The sequence below is a fragment of the Plasmodium vinckei genome (genome assembly GCF_900681995.1).
Source record: "Plasmodium vinckei vinckei genome assembly, chromosome: PVVCY_09".
NCBI classification, from domain to species: Eukaryota; Apicomplexa; class Aconoidasida; order Haemosporida; family Plasmodiidae; genus Plasmodium; species Plasmodium vinckei.
Window position 1 is genome coordinate 198,604 of NC_051301.1, and position 18,677 is coordinate 217,280.

The 18,677-nt window shown below is 22.6% G+C and overlaps 5 protein-coding genes across 5 annotated transcripts; 3 read left to right on the forward strand and 2 right to left on the reverse strand.

Moving 5' to 3' along the window:
* Window positions 1–339: 339 nt before the first annotated feature.
* Window positions 340–714, forward strand: PVVCY_0900580 (conserved Plasmodium protein, unknown function; the record flags this gene model as incomplete). Its single annotated transcript, XM_008626399.2, has 1 exon — window positions 340–714. One exon carries the CDS (start codon window positions 340–342, stop codon window positions 712–714), a length of 375 nt encoding a protein of 124 aa, XP_008624621.1.
* Window positions 715–1,251: 537 nt separating this feature from the next.
* On the reverse strand, window positions 1,252–6,016 carry PVVCY_0900590 (conserved Plasmodium protein, unknown function; the record flags this gene model as incomplete). The annotated part of the gene is made up of 3 exons (XM_008626400.2): window positions 1,252–1,359; window positions 1,580–5,339; window positions 5,442–6,016. 3 exons carry the CDS (start codon window positions 6,014–6,016, stop codon window positions 1,252–1,254), a joined length of 4,443 nt encoding a protein of 1,480 aa, XP_008624622.2.
* A 975-nt stretch (window positions 6,017–6,991) lies between these two features.
* Window positions 6,992–10,384, forward strand: PVVCY_0900600 (DEAD/DEAH box helicase, putative; the record flags this gene model as incomplete). Its single annotated transcript, XM_008626401.2, has 1 exon — window positions 6,992–10,384. One exon carries the CDS (start codon window positions 6,992–6,994, stop codon window positions 10,382–10,384), a length of 3,393 nt encoding a protein of 1,130 aa, XP_008624623.2.
* Window positions 10,385–10,632: 248 nt separating this feature from the next.
* On the reverse strand, window positions 10,633–13,401 carry PVVCY_0900610 (DNA replication ATP-dependent helicase/nuclease DNA2, putative; the record flags this gene model as incomplete). The annotated part of the gene is made up of 1 exon (XM_008626402.2): window positions 10,633–13,401. The coding sequence occupies one exon, from the start codon at window positions 13,399–13,401 to the stop codon at window positions 10,633–10,635; it is 2,769 nt and encodes a 922-aa protein (XP_008624624.2).
* A 920-nt stretch (window positions 13,402–14,321) lies between these two features.
* PVVCY_0900620 (protein kinase, putative) lies at window positions 14,322–18,646 on the forward strand (the record flags this gene model as incomplete). The annotated part of the gene is made up of 8 exons (XM_037634311.1): window positions 14,322–17,245; window positions 17,338–17,377; window positions 17,527–17,850; window positions 17,947–18,018; window positions 18,111–18,158; window positions 18,266–18,325; window positions 18,409–18,498; window positions 18,599–18,646. The coding sequence occupies 8 exons, from the start codon at window positions 14,322–14,324 to the stop codon at window positions 18,644–18,646; spliced, it is 3,606 nt and encodes a 1,201-aa protein (XP_037490422.1).
* Window positions 18,647–18,677: the final 31 nt, after the last annotated feature.

Genomic DNA, 18,677 nt, shown 5'->3' on the forward strand with positions numbered 1-18,677 from the left:
AAAAATGCACACTATATTCAAAAAGTTGAAAAAATATCATGTAATAAAATAAATAAAAATATAATACATAAAAACATATTAATTATATATGAAAAAAATATATTAATATAAAAGATTTAATGAGATAATATAGAAAACATAATAAACAATCCTATATGTTGTATGCCCTTTTTAGAGTAATTTTCAAAGAGAGTATTGTAAATGTACATTTTTTGTGAAATTTCCATGACATTTGTTTCACACTTAATAATGTAGAATAATTAAGTTACATTAAAAAAATAAAACATTTTTCTTTTTCCCTACCGAATAAACTAACTCTCTTTTGTATCATACCATCAAATGAAATCAGTAGGAAAAAATTTATGTAAATATTTCTGCAGAAAATGTAATAACTATATTTTTTATAATGAAGCATGTGAATTAATATTTAAAAAAATATACCCACAATATGATAAAATATATTATAATAAAAATGTGCTAAACCAAAAGAGTAATAATAATGATCAAGAAAATGCTAACACATTTCAGACAGAAAATTTAAAAGTCTATGATAATTTATATCGACAAATTTATAATAATGGATTATGTGGAGTAAATAAACAAAGAAATGATTTTTTAAAAAAAGATAATGTTTATAATATGCTTAATTTTCTTAACAATGGAGGAATTAAATGTACAAAATGTAATAAAGATAATATGTGGTATATGAAATAAATATCATACTTTTGACATATACTCAATATTATATGGCCCTTTATAAATAAGCTAAATTAATCAGAAATTCTATTTTTTTTTTATGTGAATATATATGCATACACACTAGTTTGTAGAAAGCATAATCATAATATAGTCTTACATTTCTTTTTTATTCTATAAATATCAAAACTTTGCAAATTTTAAACGAATACTATTTATTATAATTATTAGTTATTTATAAAAATGGAAAAAGAAAGACAACAAAAACATGCCCCATTAGGGAAAAATACAGAACAAAAAAAATAACATAAAATAAATAATAATACAATGTGACTAAAAATATTAAGTAATAAATTGGGGTAAGATCAAGAAAAATAATGACATAATAAATACGGATAAAACATATTCTTTAAAATAGTCTTATATACGCATACAATTGTTTACATGTACACGATATTAATTATCCTTCCCAAGTAATAAATAATGTTTCCTCAAAATTTAAAAGAAATAATGTTAAAGAATATAAACAACTGTAATAATAATAGACTTGCCAATTTAATTATTTGTTTCTTTTAAATTCTGTATGCTTAGAAGTATTTTTTTTTTCTCAACCTCAAACATTTTTTCCTCCTCAATCTTTTTTATACATATTTGGACAAACTCCTGCAAAAAATGAAAAAAATAAAAACAAAAATGTAAAGAAATGAGGGCAACCCAAAATATATCCATATCCTTATATAAACATATTTATATAAGTAAAAATGTGTAACATGATTGTAACTCGATCTGACAACCTAAAATTATACACCTTATATAAAAATAATTTTCACACCTTTTGAAAATTTCAGAATAAAACTTTATTTTTTTTTTGTGAATAGCTTACCTTTATTATTCCTCGGGTAAAATCATCAAGAACATATATATTGCTTATCAAAGAATATGTATCAATTATTAAATAAATATAATTAAAAGAAGTTAGTATTTTTTGAACAATTAAATTGTATTGATGTATTATATTTTCTACTTGGACAAAATTAATATCTTGAGTTTCATTTATTTGGATTTTTTGATTTAAAAAAATAAAAAAGCTATATATTAATTTTATTATATCAATAATTTCTATTTTATGTTTTTTATTAGCATTACTTATATATATTTTATTATTTTCATTTGTTTCATCAAAATAGTTTTTTTTTTTATCAAGAATGTAGGAAGTATAATAAATTATTTTTTCCATTAATTTATTTAAAAACTCGTTTGACAAATTTATTCTCTCATTTTTAAAATTTAAAGAAACATCTTTTCTTAAAATATGCTCTACATTATTCTTTGGATATAAATCACTATTATTTTCTTCCACTTTAATCAGGCTACTACTACTACTATTATTAGAACTTTCTAAATTTGCATTAACATCATTTTCTTCCATTGTAGACATATCACTTCCTTCATAATTGGTGAGTTCAGGTGAATTTTTTTCTTTTGCTTCAAATAAATTGTCAGTTTCCAAAATATATAATGAGCTAGCTAAATTTAAAAATTCATTAAATTTTTTATTTTTCTCCAAATCACCTGCATGTTCAGAATATTTTTCATTTTGGTCATACAAAAAAATAGTGTCTTGTATCGATTTTTTATTTACATGTGCTAATGAATGTAATAAATAGGAAATTTCCTTTAATGTAAATATATCGATAATGCCTACACGATTATGAATAGCTTCATATAAAAATTGAAACCCAATTTTTATCTTTTTTATAAAGGTGCTTACATATATACTTATTGTCATAGTATCCAATGGAGTTTTAAAATATGATGAATTTTGTTGCAAAAATTTTAAATCCTCCATATGTTCATCATGTTCACTAGTACTATCATCTATGGTATTTTTTATTTTTTTCATATTATCTGTAGTATTATCACCTTTTAAATTCCTATTTTGTAAGTATAATTTAGTGTGTAAAGAAAAATATATAGAAAATAAATAAAAAAATTTTAAATAATATTTTTTTTTAACGACATTTTTATTAAGTGCAGTCATAGCCCACATTGCCGATCCTAAATTTTCGTACTTAATTTCATTTATTGAGATATTAATGTTTTTCAATAATTCATCATATTCATCAGACTGTACAAAAATGTCATTACTATTTTGTTCGCTTTCATTGAGTATGCTATTATATTCTCCCTCGGTATTACCATCATTATTTTCAATGGCAGATAGACCATCTGTTTTATCCAGTGGCATTTCTATATTTGCTTTTTCGTATACATAACTTGGAAATTTAACAATATTTAGAAAAGAATCAAACTTATTAAATATATTTTTATGTATATACTTAAATCGTGCCAGTAAATAAATTAATTGACAAATATTTGAAGACTTCCATTTTAAGAATGAGCCTTCAATAATATAGCATAATATTTCTAACATTTTATTAACATGTTCAGAAATAAACTCTAAATTATTATGTAAACTAATATAATTTAATAACCCTTGTAAAAAATGTATAATATCATTTGATGTAAAATAGTTAAATCGTGTTATATTAATATATTTTAATGATATAAAAAATATTCTTTCTAATTTATTTTTATCAATTAAATAATAATTTCTTCCTAAATAATTTATAAATATTGATAATTGTTTTGGCATAATTACATTATGAAATTCTATATTTTTATTATTTTTTAAAAAAGTTCTTGTTTCTTTATCATATAATTCTTCTATACCTTTTGCATTTATTATATATATATCATTAGTTGCTATATAGCTAGGATATTTTGTATTATCTGTGTTTGTATCATTTCCATAAATGTTTTCAAACCGTTCTATCGATTTTTCAATACTATCTTTAACATTTTCTATTAATTTTCTTTTCATATTTGAATTGTATAATTTTGTGAACTTACTTAATGCTAGCACATCTAGACACACATCTGATTTGCTAGACTCTTTTCCTGTTTGAATAGAATCAAGTGTGTGCGCTTCTTGTTCATTATCCAGTTCATTTTTATATTCACTATTGATATCTTTTTCGTCAAAATTATTATCCTCTTCATAGTTATCATCATTTTTATTTGAAATTTCAACTATAGGATCATCGTCCCCTAAATAGGTTTCCATATTTTCATTTTTTTTATCAGAATCAAATTTTCTAAATTGAAAAATGCTAATGTTTTTATTTAGCCATTCATATAAGTATTTATTTTTTAGATCTAATTTAATTAAAGAAACTAAAGAACTTTTCAAACAGTTGTAAACAAACATAAGTTCATTTTTATATTTCATCATTACTTCGTCTCTTATTTGTATTTTATCAATTTGTTCTTTATTAGTATAAGATACATTTGTATTGTTGTCATTTTTTATATTTATAGACATGTTGTTTTGATTGTTTATCGTGAAAACAAAATAGTCTACATATTTCATTAATACATCATTACATACTGTAATAAATTTCCCTAAAATTTTTGTGTCTAGCATATTATAATTATTATGTAAATTCATGTTCATGATATTTTGATTTTTTAATGGATAAAATATTTTAGATATACATTTAATTAATTTATACATTTTACTTAAAGTTTTAACTTGAAAAATGTCTTTATTTTGGTTATAAAAATTTGTATTATTTTTTTGGGAATACATATTTTTTAAATGATCAAAATTAAATAATTTGATTAATATATTATTTTCTAATATTTTATGAACAATTTTATTTAATAATAATATGCCACTATTTAACATTAATGTTTGTGATTCAAATATTATAAATGGTATATATACATAATATTTTTCTTTTAAATATTTTAAATTTGAACATAACTTTGTATAAATATAATTATATATTTCAAATATATTTATTACATCCTCTTTATTTAACTTAAATTTATCCATAAATATTTGCATTTTTTCATTTGATTTGTTATCTCTCTTTATATTTCCTTTCATTTTAGTTATTTCATTTTGTTTACTTTCAGATTTTAAAAATGGGTCTATACCATCCCTATTTTGTAGACTCATGTTTGTATCATGAATTGTAATAGATCTATTATGATTTTCTTTCGTGTAAAAATTCAAATATTTTTCAATTGCCAAATTAAAATATAATAATTTAGTAATACTCCATATAGCCCATAATGATTCATCTATTGAAACATTATTTTTTATTCTATTTAAATTTTTTATAATTTTTGAAAAAAATAATTTAAAATTATTAAGTATAGATATGACTAAATCTGTATGTTTAACATTATAAATACCATTTTCTAAATTATTTGAAGTCTTAATTACTTTTAATAGAATTATTGTTATAGCCCATAAAATAGATGTTATTTCATATGAACAAAATTTATCTATATTATCTATTAACATTTTTAAATGGTTATTTATTACATCATGCCCAATTTTCATTTCTTTTGCTGTTTCGGATTTATTTGAAAATTGGTTACTTCTTATTAATATGTTATCATCTATTAGTTTTATTTTTAAATGGTTTTTGTTTAAGCTTATTGACAATTTATGTAGCCATTGTTCTATACACATATAATTAAATGCACTATTATTTATAGCATTAAAAAAGTTAGAGAAGTTTTTTTCTTTCCATGACTTATAAATATAGTCTTGCAAAGCCAGGGATCTGTTAAGAAGAAAAAAAAATGCATGAATTATTAATAATGCTCCGAACTAATTACACATATACTATATAAATTATGTACACAAAGATAATACAATACTTTACCTATTCTCATCCTTGTTTACTAAAAAATCTTTCACATTTATATTTTGTATATCAACAATATTTAGATTATCTGTTTTTCCTTTATTATATTTTGTTCCATTTAATTTGTAAATTTTATTTCTTTTGTTCAAATTGATGTATTCCTTTTCAGAAAATACATTTTTACCATTTTGATCGTCATTCACATTTTCAACATTTTTTTTTTGAGACGATTCTTTCTCAGCATCTTCAATAGATGTCATTTCTTTTGCTTCCGATTTATTAGGGATTGAAAAAGTTAATATACCATTGTGTATTGATTTTTTATTTTTATGTCTATTGTAGGTCATGAAATGAGTATAGTTGTTCTTAAGTTTGTCAAGTATGTAGCTATTCCTGAAATTTACATTATCCTTATAATTACTATTAATAAATAACGGACTTATTTTTCTCTTATGGTAATTTTGATTAGAACCATTTTTATTTCCTTGTAAATATAGTTTATTTTTAAACTTATCAAATTTTAACGAACAAATACATTTTATATTACTTAGTACAAATAAAAAAAGAATAAAAAAAAACTGCAATATTATCATCTTAATTTGTACAATATTATGTACACAAGTTAGGAAGTATGAACAAAGCTATACACAGCTCGATGTATGTTCTATACAGACATTTTATTTCTTCCTTGCATTGTTATACTAATCTACTTTTGCTGTTTTATATTATTTTATTTTATTTTTATCTCATTAAACCGTTTCTAGGTATAGATACAAAATTCAAATACATGAAACAATTAAAAAGCAAATAAATTTTGAGAAGCATTAGCAAAGTTGATAAAGTTTGAAAAAACTGACATAAATAACAAACGAACAAATGAATGAAATGGAAAATGTGAACAGAAATGGAAATAGGCCATAAGTTAAAGTACAAAGTAATTTGATATCATTAAACTGACAAAAAAAAATGAAATATTTTTATAAATTTATTCTTAATTAAAAAATAAAAATAAATATATCAAAAATATAATACTTATATACATAATGTTACTGTATGTAATTATATACTCGTACTCGTATCTACATGGGCCCATGATGCTATATAGTATTATCGGAAATATATATATAATCAAAATATGCTAAGAAAAAATAATTATTCAAAATTATTAAGGTAAAGAAATTAATAAAAATAATTAATATAAAGATGAAAAATATATAATTTTTTTAAATATAGATACATTTATAGAAAGGAGAAAAAATGACATGTATGTATGGAATTACATAAAATATAAATTCTCTTTTTTAAAAAATGTATATTTGTGAAATTTGAAAATATTAGAGAATTTTATCAAGTTGCTTTCCTCTTTTTTTCAAAAAAAATGCAAAAAAAATGCAAAAAATAAAATATTTGTGTTAATCTATCTGCAACTTATACCACCATTTTAGTAATCCAAATAAACATGCACATGTACATATGTGTAGTCCAATTATTTGATGTAAAGTTTTGAACATGTACCAAATAGGAAGCGAATAAAAAGTTGAAATCTCTGAGTCAAAACTAGTTATAAAATGAAAGAAAAACTAGTAGCACTATGGAAACAAAAAATTTTATTGAAGCACCAAGCCAAGCTTATTTTGTATCCGAACCAGAGTAGATATCTTAGAACCCATGGGAAAGTACACATGGGCTTGAACAAAGACAACAAAAATGGTGAAAACGTAAACAATCAAAATTCTATGCAAAATGGTGAAAGCATAAACAAGGCAGGTCCTAAGCAAACTGCTCAACACGAGCCAAATGAAGAAGAAAAAAACATTTACAAAGAAATGACAAAAAAGTTATATAAAAAATATAATTATTATGAAATTGGAAGTAATCCAAATAATGTTTATCAAAATTGTAAGAAAAATTATGCATATATAAACGAATTAAATATCCATAAAATGTTATTGTTAGGTTTAAAAAAATTAAATATTACTGAACTTAATAATATGCAAATTAATACATTCCTTACTATCCAACAAGGGAAAGATGTTCTTTTAAATTATCCTGACGGGTCAGGTAAAACATTAGCATATATATTACCAATTATAAACAATATCTATTTTATTCATGATTATTTAGAAAAAATAATTTTAGACAGTTATGAAGATGGTGAGAATAGTTCAATCAGCCAAAATTACAAATCAAATAATAAATTTAACATATATAAAGAAATGGGAAAATATTTACTTAAATATTCTTATTATAAAAATAATGCCATCTTTGAAGATAACACTATTGAAGTACATAAAAAAATGAATAGAAGAGAAAATGACAATTTTAATTTACTTCCAACAAAATTTGAAAAGGATCTACAAAATAAAAATGACAATACTTATAAACATTCTCAACTACTTGGTAGACATTCCAAAAAAATAAACTTAAAAAAAAATGAATCTACTTCAAATCAAATAGATTGTCAAAATGGAAACATAAACAATATTAGCATTATGAATAAACTAATTGAAATAATAAAAATTAATAATATCAATTTAAGTAATTTGAATAGTTCTGAACAAAATAATAGTGAGTTACAAATATTAAATAATATTCTAAAAAATGGAAAAATCGAAAAAAAAAAAAATATTCCAAATAATTTAAATGTGTATGAACAAACATATAGATATTTAATTCGAAATCCGTTACAAATAAATAAAACAGTAGTCATAATAACAATAAATAAAGATAATATTAGTCAAATTATTAATTTTATAAAAAAAATTGATATACTAAATAGAATTAATATTCAAACATTGAACGATGTTCCTTTTGTAGATAGTGAAAAAGGTAGAGAAAATGAAATACGAAATGGCGACACGCCAGAAGACAAATATAACAGTTTTTACACCCAATTTGATGTTGCTAATTTACAAGTTGATAAAGTAAATTATCTTAATAATCCAGTTTTATGTAATAAAGAAATAATGTGGGTAGTTGCAGACATTTTAGTAACAACACCAGATATATTTCTTAATACATATAAAAATATTGGATTTGAAAAAAATTCAAATAAACCCATAATTCCATCAATCATTATTTTTGATGAAGTAGATATGCTTTTCCAAAATAATGCTTATAGAAATACAATGATGAATATATTTCAAATTATAAAAAAAAGGCCTGAAATATATAACCCACATATAAACATAAGCGAAAGAAATATTGAAAATATAAACAAAGAAATAGATAATATTTTAATAAGCAATAATAAAGACAAAAAAAATAAATTAAACACACATCCAAACATTGAGTTAGATCAAAAATTTTCTTTAAATATTAATGAACAATCGGTATTAGAAAAAGTGCCTAAAAATAATAATTTAAAAAATGACGAGAAATCAGTTATTCAACTAATTTTTATTTCTTCGACCTTACCATCTGTTGGACATACTACAGTGGGAAGTATGCTCAATGAAAGGTTTAGCAACTTAGTTGATATAGTAAGTAATTTTAATTATAAAATTCCTAAAAATGTTCAAACACAATGGATAGAATTAAATAAAGAAAAAATAATTAATTTATATTTATTCAATACACAATATAATAATAGTGAAAATAATAAAATCGAAGAAACATTACAAGATTTTTCATTATCAAATAAAATAAATCAACTAGAAATTTCATCATTTGAACATCGACTTGATATTTTAATTTATGTTTTAAAAAAGTATCATGAGTTCACAATGAAATATGTAGAACTATTTGATAATGTAAACTGTTCAGGTGAAAATGATGAAAATCTTAAAAAGTTTTATGAACATTGGAATAAGAAATCAAAAACATTAACCAACAAACTTGAATTAATAAATAAATTTCCAATTTATAAAACAATTGTATTTGTAAATAGTGTAAAAGAATGTTTTAAAATTTATAACTTTTTAAAAAAACATAACTGGCCTGTATATAATTTCCATAAAAATCTATCCTTAAATTCTAGGATACAAAGTTTACATAATTTTTCAAATGCAACCATTGGAATTTTAATAACCACAGATTTGTTAAGTAGAGGTATTGATACAAAAAATGTTGATCATGTAATTAATTTTCATTTCCCAGGTGATGCTATTACATATCTTCATAGACTTAGCAAAATAAATCGGTTAAGTAGTGATACTAATAATTTAGAATCAACAAAAATGGATATTACTTCATCTAAAGATAAACATTTTCTTGTGACTAATTTTATTTCTGCTACAAATACACAGCTAGCTAATTCAATCAAAAATTTTGACAATAATAATATAAGTTTATTATCATTATTTTCTAGAAAAAAATCATTTAAAATGAAAAATAAAAGAAAAGATCCTGAAACTAATGTAAACAAAAAATACATAGATATAGATTCAATTCAAAATATTGAATTAGATATAAATGATGCAAAACTTAACAAAATGCTTCAAATATTTCCTAACGAAAAATATGAAGAAAACACAAAATCAACTATCCAATCACTACAAAATCAGCAAGATCATATTTCAAAATATGGAAAAAATGATTCTTATCACCAAAATGAAACTTCTTTAAATATGCCCACTACAAATACTGCAACATATGGTGATACTTCGAAAAATCCACATCTTCAAGCCCCTTTCACAATGTTTTCATTAAATCAAGATGAAGACGAAAGTGATGATGAAGATTTTGAACAAAATGAAGCTAACTCAAAGTATAATATTTATCAAGACATATTACGTGATGCTAAACAACCATATAAAGAATCCCATAACTTTAGTAATAAACAGTTTGAAGGAAAAAATAATAAACTTCCCTCATGGGATAATGTCCAATTTGATCATCAAAAATATGTAATTGAGAGATTTAAAAATAAAGAATGCCATTTGGTTGGACAGGTAAAACGAGGGAAACTTATTTTAAACAACTTCGAAAGCAACAACAATGACGATGACTTGCTGTTTTAAATTGGATGTTCATATGTTAAGAAGCAAAAATGGGTAACCACTGTTATCCTATTTCACTTTTGCAATTTTCTATTTTTTTCCATTTTCCTTTATCATATAATCCTTGTTTTAAATTTTTTTGTGTTCAAAAACATGCCCACTTTGGCTAGTTAAAAAAAATTTGTAATAATTTCCATTTTAGCTAGTTAAAAAAAATTTCTAGCGATACACATTTTGGCTAGCTAAAAAAACATTTGTAATGCCACACATTAGAATGCACAAAAATCAATCATTGATTCTACATCTATTAGTTCATTGACAAGATATACTTTCCCATGATCTAAAACGGTTTCATACAATTCATTTAAAACATCATCATTGGAAATTGTGTTTGAATTTCCAACAATAACTATATGTCTTTTAGCTCGAGTTATTGCTACATTTAATCTTCTATAGTCTTTAAGAAATCCAATATTTTTAAAATAATTTGAACATACTAATGAAAAAATAACAATTTCTTTTTCTCGTCCTTGAAATGAATCAACTGTTGATATTTCAATTTTTTTATAATCATTGATATAATTTTTATTATTAAAAATGTTGTCATAAAATATATTTCTTAGTATATTCATCTGTTTAGAATATGGGGTTATAACACATATATCATTTGGACATATCTTATCCTTTTTAATCATATATTCAATTAATTTATAAATAAAATAAGCTTCTCCAATATTACCTCTAGATTTATTACTTAAATTTATGATCTCATCAACATTTATTTTTACAATATCATTTAATTCGGCATCATTCAATTTGCATATCCTATCTTCCTCATTAGTTTCATTATCTTTATTGATATCATTTGATTTGCTACCATGTTTAGTCTTTGCTTTTGTTTCATTCACCTCTAAATTGTCTTCTCGTTTTGTTGAATCAGTCTTATTGCTTACTTCCTTTTTTGTATCCCCTTTCTTCATACCCTTTTTAGTGTCATCATTATTATCGGCACTTTTTGTTTGGTTACTTTTCTTTTCTTTCATCTCAAAATTTATCATATCTTCATCTTTTGTGTCATCTAAAAATTCATCAAAACCATCTGTCTCTATCCAAGTAATAGGATAATATTTATATTTTTTTATTTCCACTTCCTCTGAATTTATTTCATTGTTTTCATTAGATGAATCATCTTCCTTTTTATTATCAGTATGGTTAAAATTTTTTCCTTTTTTTTTATTTTTTTGATTTTTTTTTTTTTTCTCCCCTTGTTCATTTTTACCATTTTTCAATTGCCCTTTCTTATCTCCTACAATATCATCAACCTTTATATTTTTACAAGACTCATGTGAATTTAATTTGTTTTCATAAAATATTTTGTTTGACCATAATAAAATATTATGATTCATTCTATATTGTATATTCAACAAAAAAGATACACTTTCTTTATATTTACTTATCAAACGCTCAAACATAGTAATATTTAATTTATTATTATTTTTATTATATTTAATTAATGGTGATAATTGTTTATGATCACCAAATAAAAAGACATTTTTTTTTGCTAACGAAATTGGTATATAACATAATGGCTCAGTACATTGACAACATTCATCTATACATACAACATCAAATAAAAAATTTGATAATTTGACAAACTTATTTAATTCATAATTAGAACTACTAGAACATGTTGAAAATACAACATTATTTTTTTCCATTAATTCTTTAAAAAATATATTTCTTTTTTTTTTTTTACTTTTATTTAATACTTTAATTTCATATTTTAAATTCATTATACTTCGTCTATCAAAATAACTTTTTTCATTTTTTTTTTTTTTTTTTAATTTTAAAATTTCAGATTTTAATTTTTCAATATCATTATCTATATCTGCACATAATTTATAACTATCACATTCTTTTATTTTTTCATCATAACTATAATTCCATAATGTTTTTTTAATTTTACTTTTTAACCCTATACGAAAAACATTTTTTATATTCATACTTACACACTTGTCTAGTATATTATCTACTGACACATTACTTGGTCCTGTAACTAAAATTTTACAATTTCGATTTTTAATTAATTGAAATATAACTTCACATAAAACAGTTGTCTTTCCTGTTCCTGGTGGCCCATGTATACAAAAAATGTTATCAGAATAAAGACAATGATATACTGCTTTTTTTTGATTCCAATTTAAGTTTTTATTTCCCCATTCTATTTTATTACACCTGTAAATATAGTTTGACATATTTATATCTGATCCTTGGGTAGTTACTGAATTGGAATCTATTTGATTAGTTTGATCTTCCTTCTCAACCTTCTCAACCTTCTCAATCTTCTCAATCTCTTCCTGATTGTGTTCAGAAAAAAGAGACAATATTTTTTTTAAAAAAGGACTTTGAGTCGGGACTCGATCCAAAAATAAGATCTTTAATATGTCTGTTGGATTTTCCAATGTATTTTTTATCAATTGGATAGCTTGAATTTGTCTATTTGTAGATATTTCACTATTAACTAAACATATGTCAAAATAAGATTTTTCAGATAACATATATGGATTTGAAATATTAAGTTCTTTACATAACATATCTATATTATTTATTAAAATATTTATTTTATTTTTTTTTATTTTATTAACTGTGCATGTATAAATCCCTATATTATCATTCACTGTTACATTCTTGTCATTATCAATTTTATATTTCTTTCTTTTTTTTGAAAAATGTATTATACTTCCCTTACTAAATAAATTATGATTAAAATTTTCTAAATTTTCATCATCACTTAAATCATTGGTGTCCACACTTTTTTTCTTTTTTACTAACTTTAAAACATAAGAATTATTATTCCCTCCATAATGTTTTGTAACATTTTTAATTGTCAAACTATTTAATAAAATTCCTTTTTCAACTAATTCTTCTTTATTTAAATGTTCATAACATAATTCAATCTCTTTATTTTCATAAATATTCTCTAATTTAATTAGCTTTTCAAAATAATCCAAAATCTTTGTTTTATTCATTTCTCCCATTGTAAGTCTATTATTTATTTTATTTTTTTAACTCATAAAACAGGCTATATATAAAAACACACAAATAAATACTGGGAAATTATTCTACAAAATCAAAGATATAAACTCGTTTGATAAATCAAAATTGTAGAAAAACAAAAAAACAAATTTTAATATCACCATTCATAACTCCAAACTTTTTTCATTTTGAGGGAAGTCTGTCAAAAAGGGAAATATATTTTGCCCTTTTATTTTTTTTACATTTTTTGCATTTTTTTTTACGTATTTCCGTCAACGAGTTCACTATTCAATTTTATAACGACGGTGACGCTAAGGTCAAGCAGAGAAATAGAAGAGAAAAAAAATAAAATAACAAAATAGAGTAACAAAAAAAGTATAAATAATTAAAATGAAATTAAGTAAAACATAAAGCAAAAACAATTATTACATACACAAAGGTGTTTGCTCGTTTTTTCAGCAAAATTATGCATAAACATATCTATGCATAAATTTATTTGTAAACAAACTTGCTGTAACTTGCTACTCAGAATAACAAAAAATATATTATAGATAATTTAAAAATAAACAAAAAAGAAAAAGATTAAAATAGTTACATCGAAAACAAAGACGAGAAGGCAAAGATTGTTCCATAACTCTCGTGCCTAGTATCCAAAAATATAAATAATTACATAATAGTAGAAATTATAAATGTGCAAAATATATAAACTATAAAAAAGATATTTACTTTACAAGATAGTCATAAACAATGCATTACATATATTAACAAACATGTTTAATTTTATTTTTTATTTTCAACTTTTTTAATTAGCATGTTTTTATTTGATCTTGGGAAAAGTGGATATTTTGGCTAGATAATTTTTTTTCCCATAAACTATTTAAAATCATGTTATATACTAAATAATATTTATAGAAAACATAGAATGGGAAATACAAACTCTAGTGAAACAAAAAATTATATTAAATTTGATAAGTATTATTATATTGGTGATTTAAATGTAGATAATTTACCACATGGTAGGGGATTGATATTATATGAAAATGGAGATTCCTTTTTCGGCCATTTTATAAATGGTAAAAAACATGGACAAGGAATATATATCGATCAAAATTTAATAAAATATATTTCATATTGGGCATATGGAAATATTTTAAATAAAGTTAAAGTTAAACGATTTGATAATGATGCTGTTTATTTATTTTATTATAAAAATGGTCTAATTGATCATTGTAAAGTTTATGACTATATATCAAAAAAAAAAAAAAAAAAAAAAAATAATGTATTACTAGTAGACAGTGAAATACAAAATTGGGAAGAAAAAAATGTCGATAACCAAAAAGATGAAACCATTGACATACCTAATGATAAACACAAAGTAAAAAATGATATACTAAAATATAAAAAAAAGAAAAATATATCTGATGATATCAACTCTTTAAATAATTCCATATTCTACTCATCATGTGAGTCTACTTTTAAATCAATTGGCTCCGATTATATTTCCGATTTTGAACATGAAGAAAACAAGTTTGAAAAGGTGAAGGAAAATAAATCATCTACAAATTTTGAAAATGATAACATAATGGACAATAAAAAAGTAGGAGAAGATATGTCTGAAGAAAATATTATGCTAAGGTTGAAGGATATAATAAACAATAATACAGATTTAAAAATAGAAAATTATGAACTATGGAATAAAGAACAAGTAGCACATTGGCTTAGCTTATGTAGTGTACCTATGAAATGGGTTGTAAGTGTTTATAAAAATAATATTTCTGGACAAAAATTAAATAACATAAACTTGCATTACATAAGAAATAAACTTGAAATCTTACCATATGGGCAAGCTATTAAACTTTTGCAACTTATAAAAAATTTACGTGTCACTGCATATAATACACGCCTTGCTAATACCCTAAACTTAGAAGAGTATGAAAATTATCTCAAAAAAAAAATCAAAAAGAAAAAAAAGAGAGAGAAAAATAAGAGAGAGAAAAAAAAGAAAGAAAAAAAAGACGATGCAGATATAGCAATGTCAAGTAGCCAAATAGACATTTTTCAGAAAGATGATCAAAAAATAATAATGAACAAGCAAATTAAATCAATGATAAACCAAAAAAATGTTAATGATAAATCGTTTTCAGATAAAATAAAAAATGGGTTTCTTCAAGGAAATACAAATATAAAAAATTTACAAAATTTTGTAATAAATACAATATGGGATAAAAATAAAGATGAATTTGAAAAGCCAATTGAAGAAAATAATTCTCCTATGCATGTTGAAAAAGAAAAGGAATTAAATACTAATGAAGACAGTACAAAAAAAGTAGTAACAGAATTAAAAAAAGATAAATATACTAATGTTCAAAAAAGAATATCCATGCTAAAAAATGTGGATAGCGAATATAATGAATCAGAATCAAGCAATACATCTATCACAGAAACACTATCAACCTCTTCAGACTCATCCTTTACAAATATACATTCTGATGAATCCTCGAAAGGATTTCATGAAAAACGGGAACACACATCTATTGCATCAAACGAAGAAAAGGAAGTAAAAGAGCCAAATCTTTTTCCTAATATCAATTCTAAAAATGAAACAAACTTACTAAATAATTCAAGCCCAACAAAATTACAAAATGAACTACCTAAACCATCCCATTCCTCAGGTTCAGAAACTTCCTTTTCATCATCTTCATCTGAAAAATCGTCAGAAACTTTTTCATCATCTTCATTTTGTTCCGAACATAGCGAAATGGACAATTTTCATGACAGCAACAAAATAGTAAAATATAGCAACAATATATATATCAATAGTACTTTAGCATTTTCATATATATATAGCTTTATAATACCTCCAGAAAATTTAACATTTTTATATCAAATAAAAAATTATTATATTAGAGATTCAGAAAATGATTTAAACCCAAACAATGAGATCGATTTTTTCGACAAATTCAACTTTTATAAAAATCGTGAAATGGCTAAAAATGGAAAAGAATATACAAAACCTCAAAAAATGAAAAGCAGAGTATTTAGAGGTAGATATATGGGTAAAGATGTAGCTATAAAAGTTCTAGTAGGGAATATTAAAAATTTTACAAAATTTCATAAAGTTTTATATAAGCTATATATTTTAAGACATACTAATATAGCATTAATAATGGGTGTTTCAATAAGCTATCCTTTTGTTTTTATAATATATGAATATGTAAAAAATTTATGTCTATTTTCTTATTTGCATTGTATAAAATATAAACATATTTATTTCAGCAAGCTTTTAAAATATTATCAAAAAAAATACCCCAATCAAAATGATCAACAAAAACATGATACACAAAATGAACAAACCTATTCTTCATCAACGTCAACCAAATCTTTTGACACTAACTCATCTAATATGAATAATATAAAAGTAAAAAATAAAAATAATAGTAAATACCGATATATAAACAAAATTAATTCCACGTTCAGAAATAAAAATAATATATTGTGTGGTAATTATCATTATTTATTCCAAAAAAAAAAAAATAATATTCCTATATCGCATGAACATAAAAACAGCGATCGAATAAGCTTCACAAATGAGTCACAAAATTTATTAACAAATAAAACATATAAAAAAAAAATAAATAAAAAATTAGACTTTAAAGTGAAAATCAAAATAAATAGACCATATGTTTTCCCACCACTTCAAGAAGATTTAAATTTTTACTTTGAAAAAAAAAAACAAAAAAATAAAATTCTATTTAGCTATCTAAAAACCCATTCCTATTATAAATCAAAAAAATGTGATGACAGGAAAAACAAATTATCTGATCAGCAAATAATGAAAATCATCATGTAAAAAAAATAAAATAATTACAATAATAATTATAAATTATCATATCCTATAACATGCACATTCACCATTACATTCTTTTCCTTTTCATCAGAGGCATCACCTTAGGTTGCTCATATTTGGAAAAACAAAAGGTATTACATTTTTTTGTTTAATTATTTCACTTTTTTACTCCATTTATATCAAATGGACATATATACTTCCTAAAATTATATAAAACTCTCTATACATATTTTTTTTGCATATCATATGCACATGTGTATATAACCCTATTATTATTTAGGTACAATTTCTGAACCTCAAACCGACTAATATTTTACTTGATGAATCTCTAAATGCAAAAATATCAGACTTTGGAATAAAAGAAATAGAGCAATGCCTAGATACAAATATTAATTATTCTTATATAGTGTTTCCAAATAATCTAATCAAATTTAATAATCAACATTTCAAAAATAAAATTAAAAAAATAAAAATTGTGAATAAGGATTCAGAGGATATGCTTCATGTATTTAGTGCCCAAAATAATATTTATAAATATAATACAAGAGAAATTGACATACCTTCAAACATCCATGACTCTGTTTTTTTTTGGACAGCCCCCGAAGTAAATAAAAAAAAATCCATAAATGTGTCGCATGCATTACTAAACATGTGTTGGAAGTATTACCCATTATTCATAACATATTTATTTAATTTGTAGATATTAAAAGGGGAAAAAAATACACGCTTATATTCAGACGTATATGCTTATGGTATTATATTATGGGAACTGGTAAGGGAACAGAAAACATAAATTAAGTAGAACCAAAATAAAAAATATCAACAACATGATGATCTAAAAATGTTTTTATTTTTCTTTTTCAGATGACAAATAGTATCCCTTTTAATTATCGTTTTAAATCTCATCTTGTGGTATAAACATATGTCTATTAATATATGTGTCAATCTTTATAAAAAATATAAATTTTATATACACTTCATATTTATGTATAACATCGATTCTTTGTTATTTATCTTAGGCTTCAGTTGGATATGCCAAAGAAAAATTATCCTTTCAAAATATTCCGCCTTATATAAAAGTATTATAAAAAAATATCAATATAAATTAAATCACATTTATTTATCCTCAAACATGTTGTATTTTTTTTTTTCTCTTTTTTAGAATTTAATAAAGAGCTGTATTAATAGGGACATATATAAAAGACCTACATTTGACGAAATTTTAATTGAGCTTTCAATGATATACGAAAAAGTAAAATTTACAAACAATCTAATTTATTTATTTATCTATTTATTTATCTCTCCCCATTTTTTTTTCATTTGGCTAACTCATTTATATTCTCTCTTTTCAGATTAACCCTAAGGAAGAGGACGCTTTAATGTCTTTTATGGATGGATAGTAAATATGCTATAAATTAAGTTAAATAAATT